This window comes from Apiospora marii (assembly GCF_038362585.1).
Source record: "Apiospora marii strain CBS 49790 chromosome Unknown utg000012l_segment0_segment0, whole genome shotgun sequence".
Lineage (NCBI taxonomy): Eukaryota > Fungi > Ascomycota > Sordariomycetes > Amphisphaeriales > Apiosporaceae > Apiospora > Apiospora marii.
The window spans coordinates 979,921-1,006,788 of record NW_027117383.1 but is presented as its reverse complement, the minus strand read 5'-3'; the positions used below and the strand labels follow the sequence as shown (position 1 = coordinate 1,006,788).

Here is a 26,868-nt window from a genome sequence, read left to right as displayed (position 1 = left end):
AGTCCTGATCCTAAATAAGCCGCAGCTGGGCTGGACTATTGGCTGGGCACGTCCAATGCCAAGCAAAATTATCAAAACCATCTTATCAGATGGTTTGTGGAAAAGGGGGGCAATATAGACGCAGCCCAATCAATGGTTCCCTTTCAGGATCACTTGTTCCACTTTTGATCCGAGAGATAACGAGCCATCCCGGCCCCAAACCAGCACCACGTTGCATTGCATCATGATGGCCAGACTCTAGTACGTCCGGGTCCAACCATCGGTCCAAGATCATGCCCACCTCTGCAGACGCTATGAACGAAAACTCTTACCCGAAGCAGAAAGCTATCTAACACATGCTAACTCGGAGTGTCACGCCGCGGACTCCGGTCCGAGTCTCCACAGGCTAATTGCGATGCCAACGTGCCAGTCGTATTTGGAGTAGCCAATGAAGATACTGGATGGCAGACTACGGAGAAGAGCCCTGCAACCGACCATGTCACCTCGTAGGAGTATCGGGGGTTGCCAGGCGATGGTGAGCAGTTGGCCACCCAATTTCGATCCGAGATACGCATTTTATCTAGGAGGAATACCAGACGCTCAGACACTGCAAACTGCTGTTCGGCTTCGAACCATTACGATAACACCAACCCCGCTTGCCGAATATCGGAACCGTGTTGCTTCAGCACTATGGCCCTTCATGCTTGGACATCCTAGCCCCCATCTGCATCGCTTATAATACCCAACAATTCCTCAAATCAATTCTATAGGTCCAGGACACACGGAGTTCAACATTATCTCGAACTCCGCTCGAAGCCTCGCTGGCTTGTTGTCGCTAGCCTGATCATCTACTACACCACATATCCCACAATGTCTCCCATCAGGACCCTCGTTCTTGCCTCGCTTGCTGCCATGGCAACCGCCGACGGTCTGTACGTGCACAGCAACGAGCTCGCCGCTCACTTCGCCAAGCGTCAACAGATGTCGGAGCCAGGTACCCCGGCGTACAACTGTCACGACAACTGCGGTTAGTCCTTCGCCGCACCTCGGCTTTATCAAAATAGAATTGTTGTTCCTGGCATACCTCATCTAGGCCAGTCCATCATTGCCTCTCGGGGCGAGGACCCTTGCCACGACAAGACCTTCTTGACTGACTACGCGGCTTGCCTTGCTTGTGCCGGCCCTGACAACTATGGTATTTGGATGTATTACGGCGGGGCTCTGTCCAAGGCCGCGAGCTCATGCAACCTGCCCACTACGCCTGGTACCGATAAAAGTACAGATGTGCCGGTGGCGATCCCTGCTGTTAAAGGCTCCAGCACGGCCGATTCACCTACCACTACAACACCCAGAGGATCTACTGCTACCACCGATACAAGAGTCTCGACCTCGTCACCCTCCAACACTAGCGGCCCAAACACTGCCTCCTCTGCTTCTGTTGTACCAACGGCCACTGCGTCGCTCAGTTCATCTGGCTTTAGCGATACCCACAGCACCAATAGCGTTAGTAGAACACTTTGTTGACCTAATCTCCCAAACACAATCGGGACTAACCTCTCGAGAAGCCCCAGCCTACTGGAAGTCTAACAGTACCAACTGCTGGCGCTTCTTCTGCCGTTTGCCTCAAGTTATATGCGATATTCCTCCTGACTAGCAACCTCCTCTTCGCCTTCGGCTTCTAGAATGCTGTCTACGATAGCATATAGCTCTGGTATATAAATTAAGACGCTGTAACATCCTCTTCCCTAGACAGCCTTGCTTTGATCTATCATAAGGCTGTAAAACGAAACCTGCACAGAATAGTGCCCGAAATCGTCCCCGGTGCTCTTGTTATGTTCCGCGGAGCCTCGGAATGCTCCCCGATGTTTCGGAATGCTCCCCGAGACTCTATTTCTACTACACAGCAAACTCGGAGCTAATTAGAGGCTGCATATGTAGTCCAAATCTGATTTTCAATTGAAATGGATAATGATCTCCGCAATATGCAGCTCTATCGTGTGTATACCCTGAGTCACTATTAACGTCTCTATTAGATATCAAATCCCAAACCATCTCTTGACCCCCCGTCCGCATCTCAAACCCAACCTTCCCGTCCTCGGTCAGCTACCGGAGCACCTCCTCCGTGAAAGGCTCCAGCGCCAGCCGTCTCACGTCCTCACCCACCGCCCTACCGTGCATCAACAAGACCAACTCGCCGGTGGTCACGGCCCCTCGCCTCCCCGGCCCCGCGGCCTGTCCGATGCCCTGCACGGTCGCGAGGACCAAGTTCTCGCGCCGCACCTTGCCGCCCAGCTCCCGTTGGAGCGTGAGCCTCAGGTCCGGGATCACGACCCCGTGCGCCGGGTACCCCCGCCCGCAGTCCTGGGGCTGCATGGTGTCGCGCCAGGTGGCCATGAGCCGGCCCAGGTCTTCGACGGCGCTGGTGCCGTGGCCCAGCAGGTTGTCGCCCGTGAACATGGCTCTCTCCTCGTCCAGGACGAAGCACGTGTGGTCGTGCGCGTGGCCCGGGCTGTGCAAGGCCCGCACCGTGGCGCCCTCGATGCGGAACACGCGGCCGTCGGCGATGGTCTGCTGACCGGCGGCGGGGGATTGCTTATAGATGGCGTCGGTGAGGTGGGGATACTTCGCGACAAGGTCGGGGACGCCGCCTACGTGGTCGCCGTGCCAGTGGGTGAGGAGGACGTGGGGCAGGCGTACGCCCAACTCTTTTAGGGTGGCAGAAGATCCATCCATTCGGAGATTCCTTGACCCGTGTCGATGAGTAGTCGGGAATGGCCGGTACCAACGATGTAGGTGTTGGTTCCCTGTAGAGTGAACTTCAGACATGATATGGTTAAATCTGACTAGTAACTAATTTAACGACCATTTGCTTGAATCTCCAGTACCTTTCCTGGGTTCTGTCCCAATATGCGGATCACCCGTGGACTGATCTGTTGCATATCCGCTAGTCTTGGCAGGCTCCGGAGCTGCCCGTCGAGATACTCTTGAAATGGCGAGACATTCAAGGTCTTGTTGATTTGCTGGTAGCCGCCCTCGCAGCCCATGATGCCAAGTTACCGGGCAGGTTTGCCGGAGTCAGCTTGGTAGCTGGCAATGCATGGGATGGTGTCTACTTTTCAATCACCTGAACAAACATGTAGCATTGTTTTCATTGCTCCTACCCACCCGTAGGAATTGGCCACCAAATCACGCTTAACCGGCATGTGCAGTTGGCTCGTGGTCATGGAGGTGGCCAGCTTGGCCAGGCGTATGGATCGGCCCGAGGGGTGCAAATGCCCGCGTTGCGACACTGCTTTCGTCTCTGGTCGGGGTCGTAACAACGGGACGAAGTAAGCGAAACTGTCCGACGAGGTGACCGCAACGTGTCGGGTCGGCTGGGGACCAATCCTCAGTGGTTTTTTGTCAAACCGAGGCTTGCCGATGGCCAAGATAGGCAATTGCTTACACCAATACTACTTCGGTTTGGCACTTTTGCGACCTGAAGGAACGTCATGTATGCAGTTGGATGCACTTGCATGTTTGCGATTGTAAAATACGAGAGTCGGGGGCCTTAAAGACCACTCATTATTTGTGATTGCTGACCAACTGAACCTACCGTCGACAGAAGGCCGGCTTGGTTCACACATGCCTGCTGAACCAACATGTAGTTGGTGACGTGCACCCGCTTCGCATTTCTCAACTTGATGATGCTTGTGATGTTGGCAGCGGGTAATGTGAATATCAAGCAAACCGAGCTTGGGCTTGTCCCGACTGCTTTGGCCTTGAGCGGTTGTGAAGTATCCATCCTCGCATGGATGTCTCGCTCAACGTTTAGGACAGGCCCACAACCAGTCGACCACGCGCGCCATGATGGGCCAGCTCTACGACCCGCAGATGGCGAGGCTGGCCGATTTCGATTGCTCCAGTGAGGTCGTCTTCAAGCGGCTCGATGACTACAAGATGTTCAAGCAAGACACCGCGTGCGGGAGGCGTCTGGTGGGGGATCATGAGAAGTTTGCCGATACCGAGAGGAGCATGTAAGTGCAAAACTTACCGCACCTCACAGTCGGAGATGGGGAGTGGAATGTCGGAAAGAAGTATCACCCTACGCTGACCATAGTTCCTCTCCATCTAGGATGACCATTGGCTGGGTCGAGCAGTTCATCGACGGTGGAAAGGTTGTCGACGGTGTCGAAGACCCGGTAGAGTCCACGGCGCGCCTGCCGTCGCTCGCCTTGATGAGTGGCTCCTTTCTCGCCGGGGCTATGGCGAGCCTTTCGATCATCGCCGTGCCCGTCTTTCACGATGAAGCCCGGGTGGCGGACCAGTTGTACATGCAGTGGCCGCGCCTATCCCGTCAGAGCTACCTGCTATTCCTGGCCCTCGGGATCGCGTCCTTGATGATGTGCCGTCACGTTGGTCTATCGAAGCGTCGTTTCGGCCGCCGGGTATGGCGCATCTCACTCATTGTGGGCCTCGTAGCGGCGCTCATGATCCCGCTTATGATGGTGGCGGACAAATACAAGTTGCATGTATTGAAACCTACTTGACTGGCTCCGGTAGTGTCGGTGTTCAGCAGGTTGTCGTGTAGTGACCACCAGTGGGGCCCGTCTTTGGTCGGTGGACCAATCTATCAAACGTTTCAACACATGGCACATATGTTCCAATCAAGAGGAAGATTCTCTCGCTTTGATAACCCGCGCATTGGTTCTCATTGAGATAAGTGTTGCGACCCAAGTATAAGAAGTAAATCAGAAGTAAATCCTCCCCTATCCCCCTTTTCCTATCCCAAACCCATGGACAATATGTCCATCTTCACGGAGAACACCGCTCCCATTGCCCAAGCTAGGCGAACATCAGAGTCTATTCCTCCAGTTTACCCCTGCCAGGGCATCATTCAATGTTCACTATGTATTTTGCCCCTATTTAGCAGACTTGGTGCTCGGCCAAAAAGTCTCCGAGCGGACCGATGCAGCTGGCGCAGCCGCAGATCTTTCGCGTAGGTTCAAGTGTCAGCCGCTATCTTATTTCTCTTCTTTCTTTAGGAGAGTGCCAAAGCTTACCTTATCAGCGCCGCCATCGACACACTGGACGAGGTCGGTGGGGTTGCCGCCCCAGATGGAAAGGCCGACGCAGCCGGCCGCGGCCAAGACGCCGGCGCAGCTGCCGATGTCGCACGCGGCCTCCGTCTTCATGGCGAAGAGGAGGGCCTCCCCGGCCATGGTCTCGTTGGACTTGTGGGTGGCGATGTCCATGGCGTAGGGTCGGCTGCTCAGGGTTGAGTTGGTCTTGCTGGTGTTGGCCAGGGAGACGGGGCCGGCCAGGGCGTTGGCGGCGAGAATGGCGATGACGGTAGAGATGGAGAACTGCATCTTGAAGAGTGTTGTGATGGGTAGAGGTAAAGGCAGATGGGTAGGTTTCTGGTGATGCTTGAAATTTGTGTGAAAGGGGCGGCTTTTGGATCGGGTTGTGAGGAGGAAGCTGTGCTGTAGATGCTGGGCTGGATGATGAAGGATGATGATTGAGGATGTGCGAGAAGTCGACGCCTTTATACTCGAAGGGCCGTGTATCTTCAGACCTGCGCACCTTCAGCAATGGTTTCCTCATGAGGAGGCTATCCTCTACTCATGCCTACGCCTCTCTAGATGCTTCACCTGCGATGTGACCAGGAATAACCAACGTCAGTCAAGATCTGCAATCTGCCCTTTTCCGCATCAGCTACCTCGTCGTGCTTACTGTGATTCCGGCATCATGCCGGCAGCATGAAGCGGCACGGATGATGGCCCTGAGGTCGGAGGTCGTACAGCCCTCTCCTATTCCGCCGAAGCTCTAATACGACTGGGGCCTTACCAACGCCAATGCGCATTACGTGAGAATGAAAAAGGTCTCCATCCTGGGTACGCCTATACAGTCTCACTAACGCGGTTGCTTTTATTGCACGCATAAGCCTGTGCCACGCCGATCTCTGTTGGTGCACGTCAAATGTGAAGTTGACGATGCCACCGTCATCGGAAAGAATCTGCAAAACATACGACTTTCGCCATCTATGCGCATAGAGATCCTTAGATGCTCCAGGAATGGACATCTTCAGCCACCCTACATAGGGATTAGCCCTTGCTGCGGAAAGGTTCCTTTTCATGATAACCCATTTTGTTCCTATTTCAGGTGACGACTCAGGATAGAACGTATATAGACTAGTGGAGGATGCATGCAAAGGCTCAACTCCACTGTTGTGTGCATCAACGGTTGTATAGATTATGCATTCTGTGTCACAACACGAGACAAACTACAGTAAGTAAATAGATAATTAAGCACGCGCAGATGTGGGACCAATAGGAACTGAAGGAACTATCCAATAACAGCAATCGAAATCTGGTTGGCTCTTGTTGACCAGCATTAGTACCGGGGCTACTTTACCAGTGCAATGGCATGATGACTGCAGGGTGCGCCTTACTTGACCAGTGTACGGGAAATGTCGCACAGATGCATCCAATATTGCAACACCGAAAACCGGGGAACGCGCCGGTGAGAAAATGTCGACTTTAGGTTTTGACTTTCCCCACAAGGGCCTTTGCCGCAGCAGATCCAGTTATTTCGCCTGATGCAGATAGCTGTGCCGCAGGTTGGTAAAGGACTTTCGCCGGCAGTGCAGAAGGCAATGCAATTATGCTGAAGGTGATCGACACAATGCCGATACAGCACCGAAGCTGTAAATCACCTATCTTTTACGGATTAGACGCCTCTTCGAATCAGGCTAGACGGTTTCGATGTCGGCACCACCACCCCAAGCGCCAACACCCATTCCGGCTACCGGGAAACCTCAAGGCTCGTAATCCTTAAAATGATTGGTCAATCGACTGTCTTGACCACTCATCGGGATCATATGGGCATTGAGATCGGCGGCTGTTGCAGCCAACACCGCATTGCTTGGGAGGAATGGGCAGCGCATGGCATGATGAAGAGGAAGAGTGAAATATTTTGACTACATCTACAGATGCTACAAATAAGCGGCGGACGAATAGAAGCAAGTCTTCCAGGACCATCCCATCTTCTCTGTCCAACAGCAGCCCAAAAAGCAACCCTTATCTTTTCTCAACCAACAATACTATTCAGCAATATCAACAGCAACCATGCGCCTCAGCACCCTCTCCGTCGCCCTCCTCTCCGCCGCCGCCGGTGGTGTTTTCGCAGAGGAGAACCTCCAAAAGCAACTCGAGGCGATGCGTGGCTGTGCCGTGAGCTGCTACGCCGAGTCGGCCTCCAACTCCGGCTGCAAGCCCGAAGACTTCAGCTGTGTCTGCAAAAGCTGGTTCCGCCTGCCCTCCCGCATGGGAACTTGCCTGTCGCGTAACAACTGCACTGGCCTCAGTAAGCCTTCGACCATATCTTCTTGCCGATTGCATGTGATTAGTACTAGTAGTAATGATTTCCAACTGACCTTGTTCTTCTTCCGTTCTAGATGCCTCCGACTCGCTTACTCATATCTGCCGACGCATGGAAGAACACCCGCCCAGCTCCGAGGTCGAGGCCGCGTCCAAGGTCGTCACGGAAGCGGTCGCTACGGCGAGCCCTGGAGCCAGCCCGACTGAGACAGGCAAGAGCGGCGCTGGGGCCAAGAAGGTCGCATTGGGCGGAGTTATGGGGGCGGCGGCCGTTGTGGTCGCTGTGCTTTGAAGGGGGCTCATCTCTGCAATATTTGCCACCAAATCTAGCCAGCGACGTCAAATCACCATGCGTTAGATCGAGTCATGTCTGCTCTAGATTTTCGAACGTGCGAACCAGATTTTTGTCGCATAGAAAGAAAGGGGCCAACCCCCTGAATCAGGATCCTATATTTACATACAGCACCTGAGTAGTGTTTTCTCTATTCTTCCTGCTTTTGGGGCGGCAATTCATTTATGATGTAGGTATAAGTTTCTTTCCTGCTTCGTATTGAATATGGAACATTTATCCTCGGTTCTAGACGTCAAGTGTTCATTACCAATACATGCGCATTTGCTGATGCAACTCGGAATGATGATACGAAGGCTTTGTGTAAGGGGTCGGTGACAAGCTCTAGTGGGCGGCCAATACGCTGACTTGGTGAATTAGTCCCCTAGCTCGCTGGTTTGTTTTGGCTAAAGGACTCATGTAAGGGATTTATATTTGACTTCATGCCCGTAGCGAGCATCCAGACACCAAACGCGCCTTCCCTCCTACCTTTCTTGTCAATAAGCCTACTGTCAAATATAAATTGAGATAAAGTCGACTACATCAACCCAGCCATGTTCCGTCACTACAGCATCTTGGCGCAGGGGAAGCGCGCCGGGCTCATAACCCGGAGGTCCTTGGATCGAAACCAAGAGATGCTATTCTTTTTTTTTTCCTTCCCTTTTGGATACCCACGTGCAGATTTCTGTTCACTAGATGTATTATGTTAGGTCAGTAGTAGGTGACAGTGCAAAAAGATCCGGTATTAATTATGCAGAGTTCGTACCCGTACACCGAAATCCGTGTACCGTGTACCCCGAACTCCGCGGACCTGTACTCCGTAAACCTAAACCGCGTACCCCGAAAGCCTAATGATCATACCACGTACCCCGAACTCCGACGTCCGTATGGAACGTGCCGCGGTAATATGTGGCGTTGTTGACGAATCTGTAAAAGTATTGAACAAAGTAGCGGAAACGAGTCCAGAAAGAACGCACAGCGCGTGTCACCAATCCCTCGTACAAAGGACACCAAGGTGGCTCCCTTCCAACCATTAAATAGGGACACGCATACCAGATTTGCATCGGCATTATGTCTCGGCCAGCCGCCGCACATATCGTACCGCGAGCCTGCCAGTGCAGAGGCCATCCTTGGATTGGAAACCAGCCTCGCAGAATCCCGCGACTCCCGTCTACGGCTCTGCGACTCCTCCTTCCGTCACTGCCGTGCCTGCCTCCTTCGCAGCTCGCGCCAAGCTCACCCGGATGGGGCTCATGTTATCGCTGTCAAGCGAAATACCCGAAAACAAGTACACGAGGGATTGAGAAAGGCTCAAATAGGAGTCTAAGCCACTGGGAGTTAGACGACTACACCATGGCTAATCAGACGTAGAACATCTTGGTCAGCAAGAAGGGTAGCCTTTACCGCACCTCTTGGACGATATCTACTCTGGGACGGGGGAGGTTAAAGGTGACCCGGAGCGCTCTTGAGACTGTTACCCCACGGGATCGAACACAGTTCAAAACAGTTTGTCTTAGGGTCTCGCTTCGCCTCACCCTTCCGAACTTCAGGGATAATTGAGGAATGTCCCGGTCTCTAGGTGTGTCAATGCTTCCGGCTGTACGAATGTGAGAAGACTGGACGGTAACGGGCGACTGAATCCAAACTGTCGGTCACATGACTAGGTCCTATGGCGCTCATTACCGCATCGCAGTGAACATGTCCATACGAATGTGAAATATGCATAGAATATGTAGTTGAAGTGGCTATATACAGTGATAGAGACAGAGATGTCCACACGGATAACATCGCGCGAATATATACATCGAAGCGAAACCGAAACCAAAAAGAGCAACAAGCGATGAATCGGTAATGACAGGATATGTGCCCAAGTTGATAACAGCACAATGAGGAGGTGAGATCAAGAGAATAGCCGGGCGACTCCAGGGCATTTTGCCATAGTACTCAATGTGATACCGCTGGGTAGAACCACCCATAGCGTACTACTGCACCTGAGGAGCCACCAGCTGATACAAGTTGGGGTCGTCCTTGGCCAGCGTGCTTGCCTCGAGCTGAGCCCGCGATCTCCACCGCACGTTGGGGACGCCCCGCTTGGCGACCGGGGTCGAGTCTGGGGTAGGGGTAGTGTTGTTAGTCTCGGCGGGGACAGGCTCCGCAAGCGTCTCATTGGATGCCGCTGGTGGTGGTGGCAGCGACCCTCCCAGCAACTCGCCTACACAAAGGTCAGCATACATGCCTGGTTTTCAAAAACGATTCAGGTAGAATGGGTAAGTGATGGCCTTACTGGATGGCACCCAATCCGTCTTGACCTCATCCCCCTCAAACGCCAACGCCGACACCCCCCCACAATCCGGCGCCTCGATCAACACCCCCGTCTGCGGAAACGGCTCCAACGGCCCCCAAAGCCTCCCCTGCTCATCCACCCCTACGCCCCGGGTCAACCACGGCATCTGCGAGAAGTCGTTGGCCGGCGGCGCCACACCGGGCACGACCTGCTCGCCGTGGATCCACGGGTTGACGGGCTGGACGTAGGTCCCCGCCAGGAGACCGTTCTTGGTCGTGCGCGTTTTCGGGATGCCGTCGACCTCGGCGACGACGCGGTACTCGCGCGCGTAGCCCGTGCTGATGTCGCTGCGGTACTCGAACTTGTTCTGCTCGTTGCGGCCGCCTCGCAGGCCCACGGCGGCGACGATGCGGTCCGTGGGGGCGCCGGTGCAGGGGTCGTAGTCGATGGCGTAGAGGGCGACTTGGGCGCGGTTGTTGGAGGTGTAGCCGACGAACTGGGACGTGGTCAGTATAGTGCAGTGGTGGTGTTAGTGGTTTGCTTACGCGGGATTCCTGGACCTCGGTGTTGGGGTTGAAGTTGTCGATGCCGAGCAGACCCAGCTCCACTCGGACGTAGACCAGGTCGTTTAGGGTGGTGATCTGGACGTTCTGCGCGACGATGCTGAAGACGATCATTTCGGCTCCGCGCTTAACGCCCATGAAGGTGATGAAGTCGCCAGGTAAGAATGGTGCCATACTGAGCGGGTCGGGAGCAGCACTATATCACAGTCTCAGTTAGCAACAACCACTCCCGGATATGGACCAGGGGGGATTCACAAGGTGCCAGACCCCTTGAAGGGCCGGTTTGACGCAGGGCACAGGGGATCCGTCGCATTGCGCGGGATGCACATGGGGAAGCCGGAGAAGGAGCTGATGCTGGGGCTCTCGTCGTCGGCCGTGAAGAAGGGGGCCCCGGCGTACCCGACGGAGAAGACGGCGTTGGGGTCGCTGATGCGGAGGATCGGCCCATTCTCGATCTTCATGGTGCCGTTTTCGAAGTCGATGGACTCGATGTAGCCGCTGCTGAGTCCCTCGAAGAACTGGTAGGCGAGAATCTGGCCCGCGATCGGGTCCCCGTTGACGAAGTTTCCGATGACCTGTTCATAAGTCTTTTGTTAGGGCCTGATGCGCTTCAAGACCAACAGTGTGGGCACGGGGCCTTGGGAGTTGGGGACTCAGAATTTACGTTGACCTCGTATCCCAACATGGCGTCCTTGTCGGCGACAAAGTCCTTCCACGGCACATAGGCGGCCGGAAACTGCACCAGCATGTTCTTGGGCACAGTCATGTCGAAGCCATTGACGGAGATGGTGCCGCCGCTGTTGTAAGTCTCGTTGGTGGCGGTGGCCCCTTCGAGGCCGCCCTGAATGAAGAGCGGCGCATCTTGTGCCAGGGCGAAAGTCACCAGTCCGGCTATCTGGGAGGTCAGAGCCGCCAGGCGGAGAATAAAGAGGCGTACCATGATGAGGAGTAGAAGGAAGGGGGAAGGGGGAAGGGGATTCTGGTGTTGAGGTGAGGGTTGGTGATCAAGTTCCTCATCTTCGGGCTCGAACACTCCCCTTTATAGACGAAAGGCAGAGCCATCTGTTGACATCTTGCCTGCTTCATTCAGCAGCTATCGAATCGGCATTGGTCATCGCGTCGCAGAAACCCTCTCCACCTACGTCCGCATCCCACCGCCGCTCCGATGCTCGTTATTTACAGCCTTCCTAATCCATCCAAACGCCAAGATGAGGTATTGATGAATGCGTCGCTCACCGGTCACGAGCGACGGTGACTGATCACAGAAAGAGGAACACCACCCGGTATGGTCCTCGGACGAAGATAGTCGCTAGCATCGTCACCACATCTTGCTCGGAAGATGTCGGGATCGCGTAGGTAGGTGTCGTGAAGTAGTATTGACCAAGAAGACTAGAAGGTGAAGATCAGTCTTGTGCTACCTTAAGTGCAACCCAAGGAAACATGGCCGATGGCGGTAGTAGTTTTATAGGCGCCTTGGCGCTGCCGCCTCAGGGTTGACGCACTGGCTGTGGCGTTGAACAAATCTCCGCCTGGCCGGTCACTTTCGCAAAAGTCATTGTCCAGGTTGGGACACCAACACGGGGTGGTGCGTGGGGTGCGCGGGGTGCGCGAGTTGTGGGAGGTATGTGCGTGATTTAGGTGCTGACTTCTTTACTAACAATAGCATGCATATGTAGCAGTGCATATGTAGGTGAAAAGAAGGTTACCTTGCATGGCTCTAGTTCTAGCTTGGCGAGTCAGTTGCGGTAACATTGTTGGAGGCCAGGACAGGGGTCCGGTCCAGGTTTTTTCTTGATCCATCAGTTAACCTAAACCTGGGGGCCCCAGGTTTCTCTGTTACCCCGCGTGTTTTCCAGGGACCCGTCTTTCCCCATATTGTTGTATCGTCAATAACACCTGCGGGATTTCAATGGCGAATGCCCGCCTTCAGATGCAGCCAGTCATGGGCGATTTGGGACCGAAAGTTGCTGTCTATACTGCTGGTTATGGGCACTGAATACGTCCGTGCGGCGCATTCCCCAAGGATACGGTAGCCAGTCACAACTAGAATACTTACCAGCCAGTCGATCAGAAGGAAGACTGGATGGTTTCGCAAGACTTGGCGGCACAGATCGGAGTGGAAAGTATAAACGACGGGTGCTGCCGCAGAGCCCCCTAGCCGCACTACCACTACTACGAGTAACTGGAACCGGGTATTGTGGGGGGGTCCGTCATTCGGCGCTCGCACCTTCTCCTGAAGAATAAGATATGATGACTAGCAAGGGACCAATGAAGTGCTCTGTCACTTTTGTGCTTGGCAGCTTACGAAACATTGCTTCTTCTGAGTGAGCATTAGTCAGGCAAGGCCTCCAAAGTCGCATCGTGAGCCGCCAAGCAAAGCCAAGACCGGCGTTTTCGAGCATTGGACTAGGTATACAAGCTTGCTTGCCCTTCTTGGCTGCTACCACTCGGCGATAAGGTTCGAGATCCCCCGTCCACGTAGTAGTGGGCCTGCATCCAGAGGACACGAGGGTGGTACAGCATGACAATACACTCCGCGGAAGATGGAATCATCACCGACGACCACTGCGCTCTACCAGGGTACTTTTGCAATGATGGCAGCGATTTCGAAAAGGATTCGTAGCTCCCGCGTGTCATGACACACCCGGAAGCCTACGGGATCGGACCGTTCTTCTTATTCAGTCAGGTAACATCCGCACACCATCGGACCAGAAGGCCCAGTCAGACGCACTAGCTAGGTCTCGGTCTCTGGAAGTGGCGCATGACCTATCATCATTCTCCAGGACCCAAGCCTCCGTCGTCCAACCAGCTCTACTCTCAGCTTTGGTGCCTTCAAAAATGTTGAGGCTTGCAATATTGCATGCACTGTGCTCGATCCATTGCAACTTGATAAGGGGTGATGGGGATTTCCGTGTCTTAGAGATATCGACACATCACTCCAAGATGTTTTGCACTGCATGTGGCGTTGGGTGTGTGGCAGAGCCCCTGGATATCGCCGGTAGTTACTTGTCCTCGCGAGTTGAGCAGCAGCGGAGAGTTACGAGAGCCCGAGATGGCAAGTCGGAGTGCCTTGGATAGGAGAGCGTCGTTTTCCCATTCGGGAAATCATGTCGATGAAGAGGGCCGTGACATGGGAAACACCACATGCACAGTCAGCACACGATCCTGATTATTCTATCATGAATAAGAGACCCCTGGCCTTGATCGTGTTTTATGGTCGAAGTCGCGACGGCGTTCAACACGAGCCTTCGGAGGTCAATCCGCATCAAGAATGGCCGGGGCAGGTTGAGTGAATATGACAACTCATCGCGAAACATGTGAGTTTGGACCCAGTCAGCATCTACCGCATCTGCCGCATCACCTGAGCTGGAATCTAGACCACCATCCATATATCGTGTTGAGCTCGGTGAACGATAGGGATGTGACGATCCGAAGCATGGGTCGAACGTGAACTTGAGAGGGGCTGCCAAGACAAGAAAGCCCTTCGATGTGGGTTCTGCTACTACCATGGCCGACTCGTCTTGTCTCTTCGGTCTTATGACTATCAAGAAAACGCCTCATCATTCTTTACTCGACCTTGGGTCAGGCTCGTTCCACATATTCCACGACACGGATGCCATCGGTTGCTCTGGCACTTGTCTATAAAGACTCGCCCTCTCCCGCCCGAACCTTGGATAGATATACAGCAGCAGCAGCCAACATCTTTCCATATCCCCCACGACTGCCTTGACTTGTTACCTTCGCCTACCACCTTCCAGCACCGCAAGCCAACTGTCGTCTTTGGCGATGCTGTCCATGATCAACTCCTTGGCGCTGGCTGTTTGCCTCGCCACCAAGGCCCTTGCTCAGGACAATGGCCACGGGTATACCTACAATATCCCTCCCGAGGAAGCTCAGAGTCTGACCCAGGTCATCGAGGACGACCCCAGAGACATTGTGACTATCCTCAAGGACGGGGGAAGCCCGGAGTATCCCATCATCTACAGGGTGCCGCTTCCTATTCCTCCCGTCAAGCAACCCAAGATGTAAGTTGTGCTTCCATCACTACCTATCACAAGCGCCGCCAATGGTCAAGCTCAGAAGGTGCGTCCCTTCTGATCGTCGCTGACAACCAACAACAGGACAATGACCAACCCCATCACGGGCAAAGACATCTGGTACTACGAGCTGGAGACGCGCCCCTTCACGCAGCAGGTCTACCCCAACCTCGGGCCCGCCACGCTGGTCGGGTACGACGGCATGTCGCCCGGGCCGACCTTGATCGTGCCCCGGGGCACCGAGACGGTCGTCCGCATCATGAACAACGCGGAGCTCGAGACGTCGGTCCACCTCCACGGCTCCCCGTCGCATGCCCCCTTTGACGGCTGGGCCCCGGACGTGACGCGGCCAGGCGAGTACAAAGACTATTACTGGCCCAACGAGCAGTCGGGGCGCATGTTGTGGTATCACGATCATGCCGAGGGAATTGTACGTAGCTTCAAGCATTGCTCCACCCTACTTTCTCTCCTGATTTGAGTAGCTAACCACTCGTCCCTATCTCACAGACCTCGCTGAACGCCGACAGCGGCCAAGCCGGCGCCTACATCCTCACCGACCCCGCCGAAGACGCCCTCGGCCTCCCGTCGGGCTACGGCGAGTACGACATCCCCCTGGTCCTGAGCTCGAAGCACTACAACCAAGACGGCACCCTCAAGAGCACCGTCGGCGAGACGACGAGCTACTGGGGCGACGTGATCCAAGTCAACGGCCAGCCCTGGCCCTTCCTCGCCGTCGAGCCGCGCAAGTACCGCTTCCGCTTCCTCAACGCCGCCGTCTCGCGCAGCTTCGCCCTGTACTTCGTCCGCGCCTCCGCCCTCAACGGCAAGCTGCCCTTCCAGGTCATCGCCTCGGACGCGGGGCTGTTGGCCAAGCCCGTCCAGGTCTCGGACATGTACGTCGCCATGGCGGAGCGGTACGAGATCGTCTTCGACTTCTCCGGCTTCGCGGGCGAGAGCCTCGAGCTGCGCAACTTGGACAAGGTGGGCGGCATCGGCACCGACGACGACTACGCGCACACGAACCAGGTGATGCGGTTTATCGTGAGTTCGGACCCGGTGCAGGACAACTCGACGGTGCCGGCTACCTTGCGCGACGTCCCCTTCCCCCCTTCGTCAACGGGCATCGACCACCACTTCCGCTTCCACCGCAGCAACGGCGAATGGCGCATCAACGGCGTCGGGTTCGCCGACACGGCGAACCGGATCCTGGCCAAGGTGCCGCGGGGCACCGTCGAGCTCTGGGAGCTCGAGAACTCGTCCGACGGCTGGTCGCACCCGATCCACGTGCACCTGGTCGACTTCCGGGTGCGGGACCGGTACGGAAAAGAGGGGAACCGGGGGGTGATGCCGTACGAACAACAAGGACTGAAAGACGTCGTCTGGCTCGGCCGCGGGGAGACGGTCCTGGTCGAGGCGCACTATCGGCCCTGGGACGGCGTCTACATGTTCCACTGCCACAACCTCATCCACGAGGACCACGACATGATGGCGGCCTTCAACGTCACCGCCCTGGGCGAGGGGTTCGGGTACAACGTGACGACCGACTTCGCGGACCCCATGGACGCGCGCTGGCGGGCCCGGCCCTACAACCGGGCGGACTACGCGGCGCGGTCCGACGTGTTCAGCGAGCAGGCGATCCGGGACGCGGTCGACGCCCTGGCGCTGGAACAGCCCTACAGCGAGCGCGAGGGGATCGAGGAGGCGGTCACGGATTACTACCGCACGCACGAGCAGGATAACCCCAACATCCCCGTCACGCTCGGCCAAGACCCGTCGGCGCAGGTGGTGGCCGACTCCTCCCCGGGTCCCATTCCGCGTTACCGACGGTTTCGCATTTAGTGGGCTGCGAGATGATTCGCCTTGGACTCTCATTCGCCCCGTCCATTTCCATCTGTCGTCGAGTTCGAGAAATTCGCTTCTTCTATACATATTTTTGTCCGTAGCCTTATTCGCGTTTCTCTTCTTGTAAATAGTCAACCTCTCTTATAGTTGTAGTGCTCACAGTCCTTCCCGGCAGTCTGCTCGGTTCGATAATACTATCTGTCTCTTGCGCCTGCGTCATCAATGACCCGATATCCCCTTTGATTGGTGACCACGTTTGACACTCTACTGTCGTTTCCTACACTTCATGTACATATCCGTCGCAGGTCGTCCTGCACCCATGCGGTTGTAAACGATGTCAGGCAGGGGAACCCCCGTCACCACGCCGGCTTTATCGCACATTTCGAAATCGCAAGAGGCGATAAACATGACACTCGCCACGACGACGTTCAGCTCGGCAAACTACACTCGGTTAGCTTCGATTCCAACTACCTCTCCCGCGCCCATTTCTGATAAGCAAGGACTCGCGGACTTACCCTTTGAGCAGGACACGGATGGTTCCCGGAGCCCCAGCCGAGATACCCATGGGGAACCCCCGACCCTTCGGGCACATCCTTGGCGAACCGGCTCGGGTCCCATTTCAGGGGATCTGGGTATATATCTGGGTCCATGTGCGTATCCGCCGTTGCGTGGATAGCCAGGCTCCCGTTGGGTATCACGTAGGTGGTGTCGCCGATGCGGAGGTCATGTCCGCTGATGTTCTTCCTCACCACCGCCCCGGCCATGGTGAACCGGATGCTTTCCGTGATGCATGCTTGCAGGGCGGGGAACTTGGTCTCCCAGTCCCGGAGCGAGAGCCGTTGGAAGGTGTTGACCAGGGGTTCGTCCTCGGCTACACGGTACTTGGCCAGGACGATGTTGATCTCGGCTCTTACTTTCGACAACCACTCCGGGTCGGTCGCTAGGCAGCATAGGGTCCATGTGGTGGCAAATGTCGTGTTGAAAACACCAGCTAAGACAGCGCCAATGACCGCCTACACAAGGGGGAACAGAGTCTTAGTAGCGGCATATTCTCCGTTGGGGAAGGTATCACTCACCAGTGACCGGATCATGCTGCTCATTCCTTCATCCATTAGCATCTGCAGCATGTCTTTACCTGCCTTCCCCGCGGCCTGCCTCTCCTTGGCAAGCCGATGGACAGTCAGGTGCAGTTTGGTATACCCCCACACCTTCCTCAGTTTGGAGGGCGTGGGGAGCCAGGGAAACAGGATGTCGACATAGGGCGAGTCCTCCAGTGGCGCGTAGACTGCCCAGGTCTCCCGCAGCAGTTTCGTATCGTTGGCAATATCGTGGGCCCCGGCCATGCGGTGGGTGAGCTGGTATATCAGTAACCCCATGAACTTGAGCGGATCGATGACGACTTCCCCTTGACCCATCTCACGAATGCGGGCGTCGCTATCGGCCACCAGATGGTGCAGGTTGGCGCTCAAATGGTCGTCCTGCGTGCATCGCTTGTAGATAAGCATGCACTTGCGCATCGAGTTCTTCGTCAACTCGCTGACGTCGAGAAAGCTTCCAAACAACGCCGCGAACCTGTCCGCTCACGATCATCAGTCTTGGGCTCCCCTTCCGGGACGTGCCGACGGGTCACGGATTTACTTACCCAGCACTCGGATCCAACCCCCGCGACGTCTGGAACCCCGTCCGGGCCGCCTCGCCCGAGACCACGACGACGTGGTTCCCGCCGTGCCAGAAGCTGAACTGCCCGTCGCGGCTCTGGCGGAGGCCCTCGGCCAAGTACTCGGCGCGGGAGGTGGTAAACCGGAGCGAGCCGAAGACGCTGCGATCCTCGTAGAGATCGGGCGCGTTCGGAGGTGTCTGGCGACGCCACCGGGCGAGCAGGCGCCACGCGAGAAACAACACGAGCAGTGCTTCTGCGGCAAGGAGGCTTGGGGACTGGGCTCGCAACCGCTCAAGTAGGACAAGGATCAGAGCCATCGTGACAGGTTGACTGGGAAATATTGTAAAACACACACACACACACACAAACACAAACACACAGCCGAGCAATTGGTTAACTACAGCAAGGGAGGTTGCGAGGGCAGCGGGGTCAAAGTTGCTGAAATAAAAGTAAATACTGTCAGCATCGCTTACACACTCCTCATAGAATTGCGGTATACGAGTGCTGCATTAGACCTGTGGGTCAGCCATTGGGCGCGGCAGCCGGAATGGCCAGTAAGAAGTGCAGGGCAAGCGGCCTACATCCCGAATTGAGACAGTACGCGACTGGTTAGTAATTATGGGCTGACAGCTTGGGCATCTTCCTAGTGCCGTGGCGGCGGAACACAAAGTCTTGGTATTGATTCTAACAGGCCTATAATATTACACGAATCGTGAGCACTCGATAGTAAAACACGCAAACTGCTGCAGCATCAAATTGTGCAGTCCAGCCATGATGCCTTTCAAGGTGACTCTTGCTTCTCGGCGGAGGAGACTTACAGTGGTCAAACGTCGCTGGGGTGATAGTAATTGCATATCTGACCCACGAAGCTGTGTGTTACCCAGTCTATTCCGAGAACTGTCGATGCCCATTCCCTCCTAATCCAGTGATGATGTGGTGATAGTTCCACCCAGCCTACTGTCTGTTTCCCACAACCTTCCATGCTTGTCCCTCTCTAACCCGTGACCGCGCAAACGGCCCGGACAACGTCCATGCCAGTCCAGCCTTCCTAAAGCCATGCCCTCTTAGACACCTTCTTGACCGGGACGGGGATGCTGTCGCAGGACTCGGTATCCCAGCTCATCTCGGCCTCGAAATCCGCCAGTTCGGGGAAGATGGTCTTGGTGGCCTCGATATCGCCGATGTTGCTGCGGTCCGCCAGGCGCGCCCAGTCGACGCGGATCTCGCTAATGACGTCGAACAGCTTCTCGAGCGTCGCGATGTCGAGGCGCGTAACCTGGAAGTTGCCGCCGGGCTTGTCCTCGCCGAGGGTGGCGTGGAAGGCGCGCGCGGCGTCGGGGCTGCGGAACCGGGCGAGGCGGGCGTATCTCTTCCAGTCGATCTGGACCGCGAGGGTTTGTGAGGTTAGACGCGATGCGCGGAGGAAAGTTCGTTGGGGCGGTGCGTATTTACCTCGATGTATTCGAAGATGTCCCAGACTCTGTCGAGAACCATCATGTCGCCGAGTGTGATTTCGCCGGGCGTGATTGATCCCATTGTGGCGGGTTGTTGATTGGATTGGACGTTGGAAGATGTTTGCTAATTTGTTGGCGGTGGTAATGGATTTGGGAGCACGACAGTGGGCAGATCGAGTTGGCCCTCAATTGAGTACCTCTTTTGGCACTCTCGGATGGAAAGAAGCACCTCCCTCAACAACGTTGAATCATCTTTCCATAACCTAGCAGGAGCCCCCGCTGTCAAGTTTGACCTTGCGGTCATTACGGTACGGTACAATTGTGAGTCAATTGAAGAACCGTCCGCCGTAGAAACCGATTGTGCTCGCTTTTGTCAGCAAATTGCTCATGGCCTTCTTCATGTCTGGACGTTCGACTGTCGAAATGCCTTGCACCAAAGGAACTCAATTGTGCGTTACGAGGTATTCCATCCAAGTCACACTGAATTCAATCCAGCAATAGAGTCGCAATCGAGTCGCAATTGAATGCTTCATCACGTTCACTATATATAGCGACAAGACCGCCCAGGCCACATCAACATGTTTCCCGACTATCCGCATACCATTCCCACTACATCGCCACACAAATCCCCAGAACACCACATGCTTGATCTCTAAGCCAGATAACCCTCCATTGCATCACCACCAGTCACTATGATGTGCATCGCCCTCCTCGTCTTCGCCGTAGTGGCCATGGGCGCTGTCCTCGGCGCGGACCCGCGTGCCAACCTCGTCCCGCGTGATTACCAGAACACCACTTGCGTCTTAACTGATGACATGAGTCTCGGTGGAGCCAATGCTGACGCCGTCCTCGAGGCCATCCACCAACTCGCAAATAACACCAATAAGTGCAGCGCGGATCCGGGCCTGGACAATTGCAAAAGTCTGTACTGCAGCCGACACTCCAGTGTCAAGTGAGTACCCATCAATCCACTTTCTCCACGATGTCTCCCTGCAAAAAAATCGAGGCAACTTCCATATCAGCCTCTTGCTACGCGAGGTCGATGGGGAAGGGGGAAAAGGGAAAATAAGAGAAAGAAAAGCCTCGAGAAGATACTAATGACCGCCCACTTCTAGGTTGTGCAACGACAACACCACCAAGATCACCGTGGATTGCTCCGATCTCGCCACCTACGTCTGGACCGTCAAGTACGATTGCAGCCTTAAGGTCCCGGGCTCCAACTGGAACGGGACCTGGGGTCGCGCCACCGACTCAAACGGCTTCTTTGTCGCCGTCGAGGGGGATTCGGACTGCGTCTGAGAGAGCAAGCAAGAAAGTCTGGCACAATGGCCCATCGCAATCTCTTGAGCAGCGCATCGGCCCGCTGTGCACAGGCTAGATCAGCAGTGAAGGAGATAATAGGGTGGCTGTCGTGGAGTTGGCAGAGTCGCTTTGAATTCCTGAGACCGTTGCAGTGATGACACTCCAATAGCCGGGCAAGGTTGGAAGGCGGTGCATCCTCTACCTTAACTCCGCAACCTCTCCATAGGAATTGACGATACCTGAAAACGAAACAACTCTCTGCTCCATGCATGTGATTTGATTCCCACTTTTGGAGCACGTGATTGTCCCTGCCCGCTGTGGGTGCTTGGTTCAAGTTGGCAAACCGACATCCTTTGGTAGGCCTCAGCCGGACCCGGGTCAACAGTAATTCCTAATATCTGATGGCGGGTCCCAGGGCATCTGTAACCGTACCCATTTCCACAGTAGTTGGTGTTGTTGGTAATTGAGCATTGCGCGTACGTCACACGCAGAAACACACGAGCAGTTCATCAAACGGCCAAACATTGGGTACCGCCGTTTCGGTTCATCTAATCGTTTCCCCAAGCGGCAGGTGGGTCCACCGATCGTTGCCCCCGGCGCGCTGGTTAGGCTCTTGGCCCGCGACAAAGCCAAGCCTGTCAACCCCCACCCACACCCACACCCACTGCCACAGCCGATCGCCCAGTCGCCAGCTGCCGGCGCTAGGGACGGGCGGGAGGCAACTCTCTCTCTCTGAAACAACTCGGGGCTCACAAGGACGTAGATTTTGCCTGTTCTCACATTGAGAGTCGACAATTTGAGCCCCTCCCACGTTTGTTTAGACGTTTATTAAAAGTAACGGCAGGCCCAACCCGTCCCCATTTATTTCCAACAAGGCACGCAAATATGGATAATCAGGAACTCGTGGGTTCCGGGCTGTATCAGAAACAACCAACCATGACGTGCGTTTTAACCGGGGAGATGGGAGATGGCGAGAGAACGATGGGTTATAAGAGAGGGCAACTGGTCCCGTTGGTTTCCTGCTCTTGCTTGACATCTCTATCTCCTCATCGACGACTCACAACAACAAACAACTTTCCTTCTCTTTTTGTGGCTGGGCCAATATCTTTGCCTTGAACATTCTCTACGAGACTTTTTTCTTCGACTTGCAATCTTTCGCTATTGTCAAATTATCTGCTCGGCACTCTGACCAACACTACCGGTAGTCAGTAAACCGCACACCAACACCCAGACACAATGAAGTTCACCACCGTCCTCCTCTTCACCGCTTCCGCCACCGCCGGCGTCCTCGACCTCGGCTGGCAGAAGCGCCGCGTCACCCACGACCCCGAGGCCGCCACCGCCGGCGCCAAGATCGAGGCGCCCCGCGCCCTGGAGCTGGCCCACGAGGTCCGCAACGCCAACAAGGGCGGCAACGAGGCCAAGGGCTCTGCCGCTTCGGCCGCCGCTGGCTCTTTGTCGTCGGCGGCCGCCCAGGCCCAAGGGTCGGCCGGCGCTGCTTCTGCCGCTGCGGCTCGCTCCTCGCCGTCATCGACCGCCGCCGCTTCTGCGGCGGCTGCTCCCACACCTTCGTCCGTGGCTAGGAAGGCTCGTCGATCCGCTGCCGCCAAGTATGCTGCTGCCGCTAACTCTGCCGCCGCCGCTGGCTCTTCGCCATCCTCCGCCGCTGCTGCTTCTGCCGCCGCAGCCACCCCTCCTCTGCCGCCAAGGCCCGTCGCTCCGCCGCGGCCAAGTCTGCCGCCGCCGCAGGCTCTTCGCCCTCGTCGGCCGCCGCACAGGCCCAAGGGTCGGCTGGTGCGGCCTCCGCGGCTGCTGCGCCCTCATCGGCTGCTGCCGCTTCTGCTGCGGCCGCGTCCGCCACGCCCTCGTCGGTGGCCAAAAAGGCCCGTCGCTCCGCCGCCGCTGCTTCGGCAAAGGCCCAGAACTCGGCGGCGGCTGCTTCCGCGGCTGCTGCGCCCTCGTCGGCTGCGGCTGCTTCGGCTGCGGCTGCCTCCGCTACGCCGGCTTCGGGGGCTAAGGCTCGTCGCTTCTAGGAATTTCTCTAGATCGACTCGGCGGGATGCTGGTAATGGGACCGACTCTTGGTTTGAAGGGACGGTCGTGGGTGATAGTCATAGATGATAGGGTGCGCCTTGTCGTGATGATGGGGAAGGGGATTGAAGTAATGTGGTGGAATATGTAGGATGTTTACCGGGAAGCTTGGTATGAAGGACAGATCACTCTGGTCAAGAAGACATGTGTTCGGTTCGATTACAGAATCATGTCGGTCTAGTTTGTTGTTGGAGATAGCCGTGTAATAGCAATGGACAATGGTTGAAGCCTACGCACGATTGCCAATGCATGTCACATGTGGTACTCGAATACTCAATCAAGTAAGAATTGCGTGACTAGGGCTGGAATGACTACTGTCTGGGATGGGAAAGCATTTACATATTACCGAGTTCATTCTTGTATTAGAAGATATTCTCGTGCTCGTAGCTCATTGCAGACTGGCCAGCCCCGCATGGAAGTGCCTCGGAGAGAGCCAATCAAGGTCACTGGTTTATCAGGTGGTTTTTGAACTTGGAAACAGCGTTCTTTTGATGATATGCGGCACTCTATATACAATCCAACAGGCGCTCCTCCGCTTCTTCCGCAGCATCAAGCCCGCCATGATATCAAATCAAAATGGAATCCGCTAGAAGCTAAAAGGAAAAAAGAAAACAGAGGAAAAAACAAAGGAAATGCCAGATCCGCTCGAGGATATCCGAATGGCCATCTCAAATGGCTTTAATGCCAGCCCCCTGTTTCCTCGCGCAGCTGTTCTGCCCGTCTAGTTGGCAGGGCACTTTCCGTTCTGTAGTGAAGAGCATGTTAGAAACTGTGTTGGAGTGAAGCGTAGAGGAAAAGGGATACTCACGCAAACCGAAAGGCACTTCTTCTGCACCAGCGCCAGCACCGTCGAGTTGCACGTCACGGCGCAGGCCCCGCGGCAGACCTGGCCGCCGGTGAGGGGCTCCGGGGCGGGCTCCGGGTTGCGGACTTTCAGGGAGCCGGCCTTGCACGAGGCGACGCAGGCGTCCTTGGCGGCGGCGATGGGGATGGCCGTGCAGACGGCGGAGCAGCCCTCCTGGCAGAGCTTGAGGGCGTTGCCCTTGAAGAGCCCGCAGGCCCGCGCCTCGACGTTGCGCTTCTGCACCGCCTCGGCGACTTCCTCGGGGGTGGCGTCGGCCTCCTCGTCGCGGGCCTTGACTGGCTTCTGGTCGCACGAGGCGGCGCAGGCGGCGGAGGCGACGGGGATGGGGATCACCGTCTGTGAAAGGGGAGTGTTAGTAATTATGATCAGAAAAGAGCAGACTGTAGTAGTGTCGAGGTAGGGAATCAAGGATGGGAGTAGGAAAACTTACGCAAGCGGCCTTGCAGGCCTTCTGGCAGAGAGCCAGAGCGTTGCCGCGGAGGAGACCGGCGCCGCAAGAGCGGGCGTGGAGCTCAAATGGGGCCAGGACGGCGGCGTCGGGAGCCGGGGTGGCGGAGACGCCAGCGGCGAAGGTGAAGAGAAGGACGGCAATCTTGGTGAACTGCATGTTGGCGGTGTTGGGTTGGTTGGTGGTGGAAAGGTGGTGAAGAAGAAGTAGGTGAAAGATAGAAAGAACTGGGTATCTCGAAGATGAAGAGGAGAGGTCTGAGGAAGTTCGAAGAAGTAAAGGCGACTGGCGCAGGCGAATGAAGCGAAAAGCTGAAGGTGGAAGAAGAAGAGGAGTGTTGTTGGAGTTGTTGGTGATGAGAGTGGTGAGGAAAAGATTGTCTGTTAGAGGTCGATCGTCGACTTCTTATATACACAGATTCGCTATCGTGACTTCTTTCCACGGGTCTCATGAACACTGACAGGTCGCATACCACCTTACCAGGTTGAACTGCCTGGCTGCTACCCCATACCGCAGCTCAGCCTACTCTATTCGCGAACGTTTCTTCGGCAGGGGTGCTATTTCGAGAGTCGGCAGCATCGTTTCCTTTCCCACTCCACACCGGCCATGATAGAGTACTGCGCTAAGCCAGAGATCTATGGCAGCTAAGCCTTTTCGTTTCCTTCTATTGATGGGGCTTACAGGCGTCTGTTCTATTTTCAAACACCTCGCTAAGCTTAGATTAGTCTGGCGTGACCCACGGCGATGGCATCACGTAGCCTGTCGACCCCATTCCCAGATGCACCTCACCCACTGCCTCTTTCTTTGGAGAGTCTTGGCTTTGCGGCTCTGCGAACCAGATTGCTCGTGTCTGTTCTCTGCGTAGGGGTCTTGTGGGGCCAATGCACGCGATTTGGAATGAGCCTCAATGGATGGTTCGTCAACAGGGGTAGGGGTTTGGAGTCTCGCGTTTCAAATCACAGAATGCCTCTAGAACATGACTCGTTTGCGTCATGCGTTCCTGAAAATGATAAGGAAAAGCAGGATGTCGTTCACCGCGTTGCACATCGCGCTGAATGCACATGTCGTTACGCAGGTTAGCTCATAGTTGATCTACTATATTTTACTTTTTTTGTCTGCATTCAGTCGTCCGTGTCCTGTTGTACAATAGATGGGTTATCATAGTATGAGGAATGAGCTAACAAGCAACTTCTCTGGTGCGCAATTGTACCTTATAACATGATGTAATGTAGCTCTAGTGATGTTACACAGCTGAACAAGCCGACTGTATTGCAATGACTACCCACTCTCGGGTATCGATAGTGAGGTGTCGGGATCCCGGTAAGGTGCTGCGGCCCGGCCTCACAGCCCATACACTGTCGAGTCCGGGGTGCATCAAGGTGAAAACGTGCAAAGATATGAGAGCCCATGATTGGTTGGTTTCATGCACCGGCTTCAAAGCTACGGTTGGTCACATCCGAGCGAGTCATGATGGTCGACGGGTTACAAGTCGGCCCATGTGGGGCTGGATCGGAGCATTCCTCCGAGCATTGGGATGGGGCTCTCTGTCTGCGAATTTGCAAATGCCATTTTGACGATTTACACAGCCTCATACACTGTTATCTCCATACCACAGCACGAGTCGTGGCTTTTCTGTATCTAGCAGGTGGAATACTCCCCAGTGGAATGCATCCCCGCTCGAAAGAAAAGTAAAAAGAATCTAAATATACATCACATTAACCGAACCAATAGCTGAGCTGCCTGTCTGCGCCGATCCGGCTTCATCCAGCGGCTGAGTGAGACCCTTGGAGTTGCGATGGACTCCGGCAACGGCATACCCAATTCAAAGCAAACCTCGACAACTCTGGTTCAAATGCCTGGGTTCGAGGCAAGCTGACTCTTGAGGTGACTGTAACTCTTTCCCTTGCATATTGCAATTTAGGGGACAATTCCACTGTGCTCCGAGTTTCGGACAGTATCTCTTACTTACCGGGTCCAGATGGCGTACCTTGCTCTTGGATGCATTACCACCTTATTGTTTCCATACAGTTACCAGAGGGAGCTCTTCTTCCGGTCTGATACGACCCGCGTGACCAGATCGGTGGGCTTGCGTCACAACCATTGTGCCAATGATCTGTGACCTGAGTCTCACCCAGCCTTCGGTGCTGTCAGAAGTGACATGTCAAAGCGCAATGCAACCTATAGCAGACATCAGATACCCAAAGGTTGGTATTGGACCCTTCGCTGTTGTCCTCCCCTTACTCTGACCAATCAAAAGTGTTTGTTTGGTTCTGCGGTTTTCCTTTCTTTTTTTCTGCTTGGTCGGATCCGAAGAGCAATGATTCGGCTCCGAACAGTCGCAAGGAGACTCCTTGTGCTTTTCTCCATGTGGCTTATTCCACTGGCCTTTTGGGGTCCTTTTTCCCTCCAATGGCTACCGCCTTGCAGCCCCGTGGCGTATCGATAACAATATCAGGCATCATATCAGTGATAAACCTAACAAGGAGCTTAATCTGCAGCTCAGCCGACGCTGTGGGTAGTATGATGGTGTCATATTCGGTAATGCTTGGATGCTACTGGGAAGTGGGAGTCTCAGATTTATCGTTCTGATGGGCCAATCTCGAGGTTAGAGTCCAGTCATCAATCAGAGGCCGAGTGTGGTCAATTTTTCATCA

The 26,868-nt window shown here is 55.3% G+C and overlaps 12 protein-coding genes across 12 annotated transcripts; 6 read left to right on the top strand and 6 right to left on the bottom strand.

The window, feature by feature from the left end:
* Positions 1 to 849: 849 nt before the first annotated feature.
* On the top strand, positions 850 to 1,661 carry PG985_015133 (uncharacterized protein; the record flags this gene model as incomplete). The annotated part of the gene is made up of 3 exons (XM_066834899.1): positions 850 to 1,006; positions 1,073 to 1,482; positions 1,542 to 1,661. The coding sequence occupies 3 exons, from the start codon at positions 850 to 852 to the stop codon at positions 1,659 to 1,661; spliced, it is 687 nt and encodes a 228-aa protein (XP_066677509.1).
* A 421-nt stretch (positions 1,662 to 2,082) lies between these two features.
* Positions 2,083 to 3,023, bottom strand: PG985_015132 (metallo-beta-lactamase superfamily protein; the record flags this gene model as incomplete). The annotated part of the gene is made up of 3 exons (XM_066834898.1): positions 2,083 to 2,684; positions 2,729 to 2,783; positions 2,865 to 3,023. 3 exons carry the CDS (start codon positions 3,021 to 3,023, stop codon positions 2,083 to 2,085), a joined length of 816 nt encoding a protein of 271 aa, XP_066677508.1.
* A 724-nt stretch (positions 3,024 to 3,747) lies between these two features.
* Positions 3,748 to 4,406, top strand: PG985_015131 (uncharacterized protein; the record flags this gene model as incomplete). The annotated part of the gene is made up of 2 exons (XM_066834897.1): positions 3,748 to 3,995; positions 4,079 to 4,406. Coding segments are annotated over 2 exons (576 nt in total), but the record flags the coding sequence as incomplete, so codon positions are not given.
* A 478-nt stretch (positions 4,407 to 4,884) lies between these two features.
* Positions 4,885 to 5,330, bottom strand: PG985_015130 (uncharacterized protein; the record flags this gene model as incomplete). Its single annotated transcript, XM_066834896.1, has 2 exons — positions 4,885 to 4,950; positions 5,022 to 5,330. 2 exons carry the CDS (start codon positions 5,328 to 5,330, stop codon positions 4,885 to 4,887), a joined length of 375 nt encoding a protein of 124 aa, XP_066677506.1.
* Positions 5,331 to 7,088: 1,758 nt separating this feature from the next.
* Positions 7,089 to 7,632, top strand: PG985_015129 (uncharacterized protein; the record flags this gene model as incomplete). The annotated part of the gene is made up of 2 exons (XM_066834895.1): positions 7,089 to 7,326; positions 7,418 to 7,632. The coding sequence occupies 2 exons, from the start codon at positions 7,089 to 7,091 to the stop codon at positions 7,630 to 7,632; spliced, it is 453 nt and encodes a 150-aa protein (XP_066677505.1).
* A 2,018-nt stretch (positions 7,633 to 9,650) lies between these two features.
* On the bottom strand, positions 9,651 to 11,455 carry PG985_015128 (uncharacterized protein; the record flags this gene model as incomplete). The annotated part of the gene is made up of 5 exons (XM_066834894.1): positions 9,651 to 9,880; positions 9,953 to 10,448; positions 10,498 to 10,711; positions 10,771 to 11,090; positions 11,180 to 11,455. The coding sequence occupies 5 exons, from the start codon at positions 11,453 to 11,455 to the stop codon at positions 9,651 to 9,653; spliced, it is 1,536 nt and encodes a 511-aa protein (XP_066677504.1).
* A 2,846-nt stretch (positions 11,456 to 14,301) lies between these two features.
* Positions 14,302 to 16,391, top strand: PG985_015127 (uncharacterized protein; the record flags this gene model as incomplete). Its single annotated transcript, XM_066834893.1, has 3 exons — positions 14,302 to 14,540; positions 14,637 to 14,982; positions 15,060 to 16,391. The coding sequence occupies 3 exons, from the start codon at positions 14,302 to 14,304 to the stop codon at positions 16,389 to 16,391; spliced, it is 1,917 nt and encodes a 638-aa protein (XP_066677503.1).
* A 267-nt stretch (positions 16,392 to 16,658) lies between these two features.
* PG985_015126 (cytochrome P450 6A1) lies at positions 16,659 to 18,371 on the bottom strand (the record flags this gene model as incomplete). Its single annotated transcript, XM_066834892.1, has 4 exons — positions 16,659 to 16,835; positions 16,910 to 17,407; positions 17,471 to 17,966; positions 18,037 to 18,371. 4 exons carry the CDS (start codon positions 18,369 to 18,371, stop codon positions 16,659 to 16,661), a joined length of 1,506 nt encoding a protein of 501 aa, XP_066677502.1.
* A 731-nt stretch (positions 18,372 to 19,102) lies between these two features.
* Positions 19,103 to 19,590, bottom strand: PG985_015125 (uncharacterized protein; the record flags this gene model as incomplete). The annotated part of the gene is made up of 2 exons (XM_066834891.1): positions 19,103 to 19,435; positions 19,507 to 19,590. 2 exons carry the CDS (start codon positions 19,588 to 19,590, stop codon positions 19,103 to 19,105), a joined length of 417 nt encoding a protein of 138 aa, XP_066677501.1.
* Positions 19,591 to 20,200: 610 nt separating this feature from the next.
* Positions 20,201 to 20,807, top strand: PG985_015124 (uncharacterized protein; the record flags this gene model as incomplete). Its single annotated transcript, XM_066834890.1, has 2 exons — positions 20,201 to 20,460; positions 20,624 to 20,807. The coding sequence occupies 2 exons, from the start codon at positions 20,201 to 20,203 to the stop codon at positions 20,805 to 20,807; spliced, it is 444 nt and encodes a 147-aa protein (XP_066677500.1).
* A 1,239-nt stretch (positions 20,808 to 22,046) lies between these two features.
* Positions 22,047 to 22,843, top strand: PG985_015123 (uncharacterized protein; the record flags this gene model as incomplete). Its single annotated transcript, XM_066834889.1, has 2 exons — positions 22,047 to 22,420; positions 22,498 to 22,843. The coding sequence occupies 2 exons, from the start codon at positions 22,047 to 22,049 to the stop codon at positions 22,841 to 22,843; spliced, it is 720 nt and encodes a 239-aa protein (XP_066677499.1).
* Positions 22,844 to 23,622: 779 nt separating this feature from the next.
* Positions 23,623 to 24,373, bottom strand: PG985_015122 (uncharacterized protein; the record flags this gene model as incomplete). The annotated part of the gene is made up of 3 exons (XM_066834888.1): positions 23,623 to 23,646; positions 23,710 to 24,102; positions 24,197 to 24,373. The coding sequence occupies 3 exons, from the start codon at positions 24,371 to 24,373 to the stop codon at positions 23,623 to 23,625; spliced, it is 594 nt and encodes a 197-aa protein (XP_066677498.1).
* Positions 24,374 to 26,868: the final 2,495 nt, after the last annotated feature.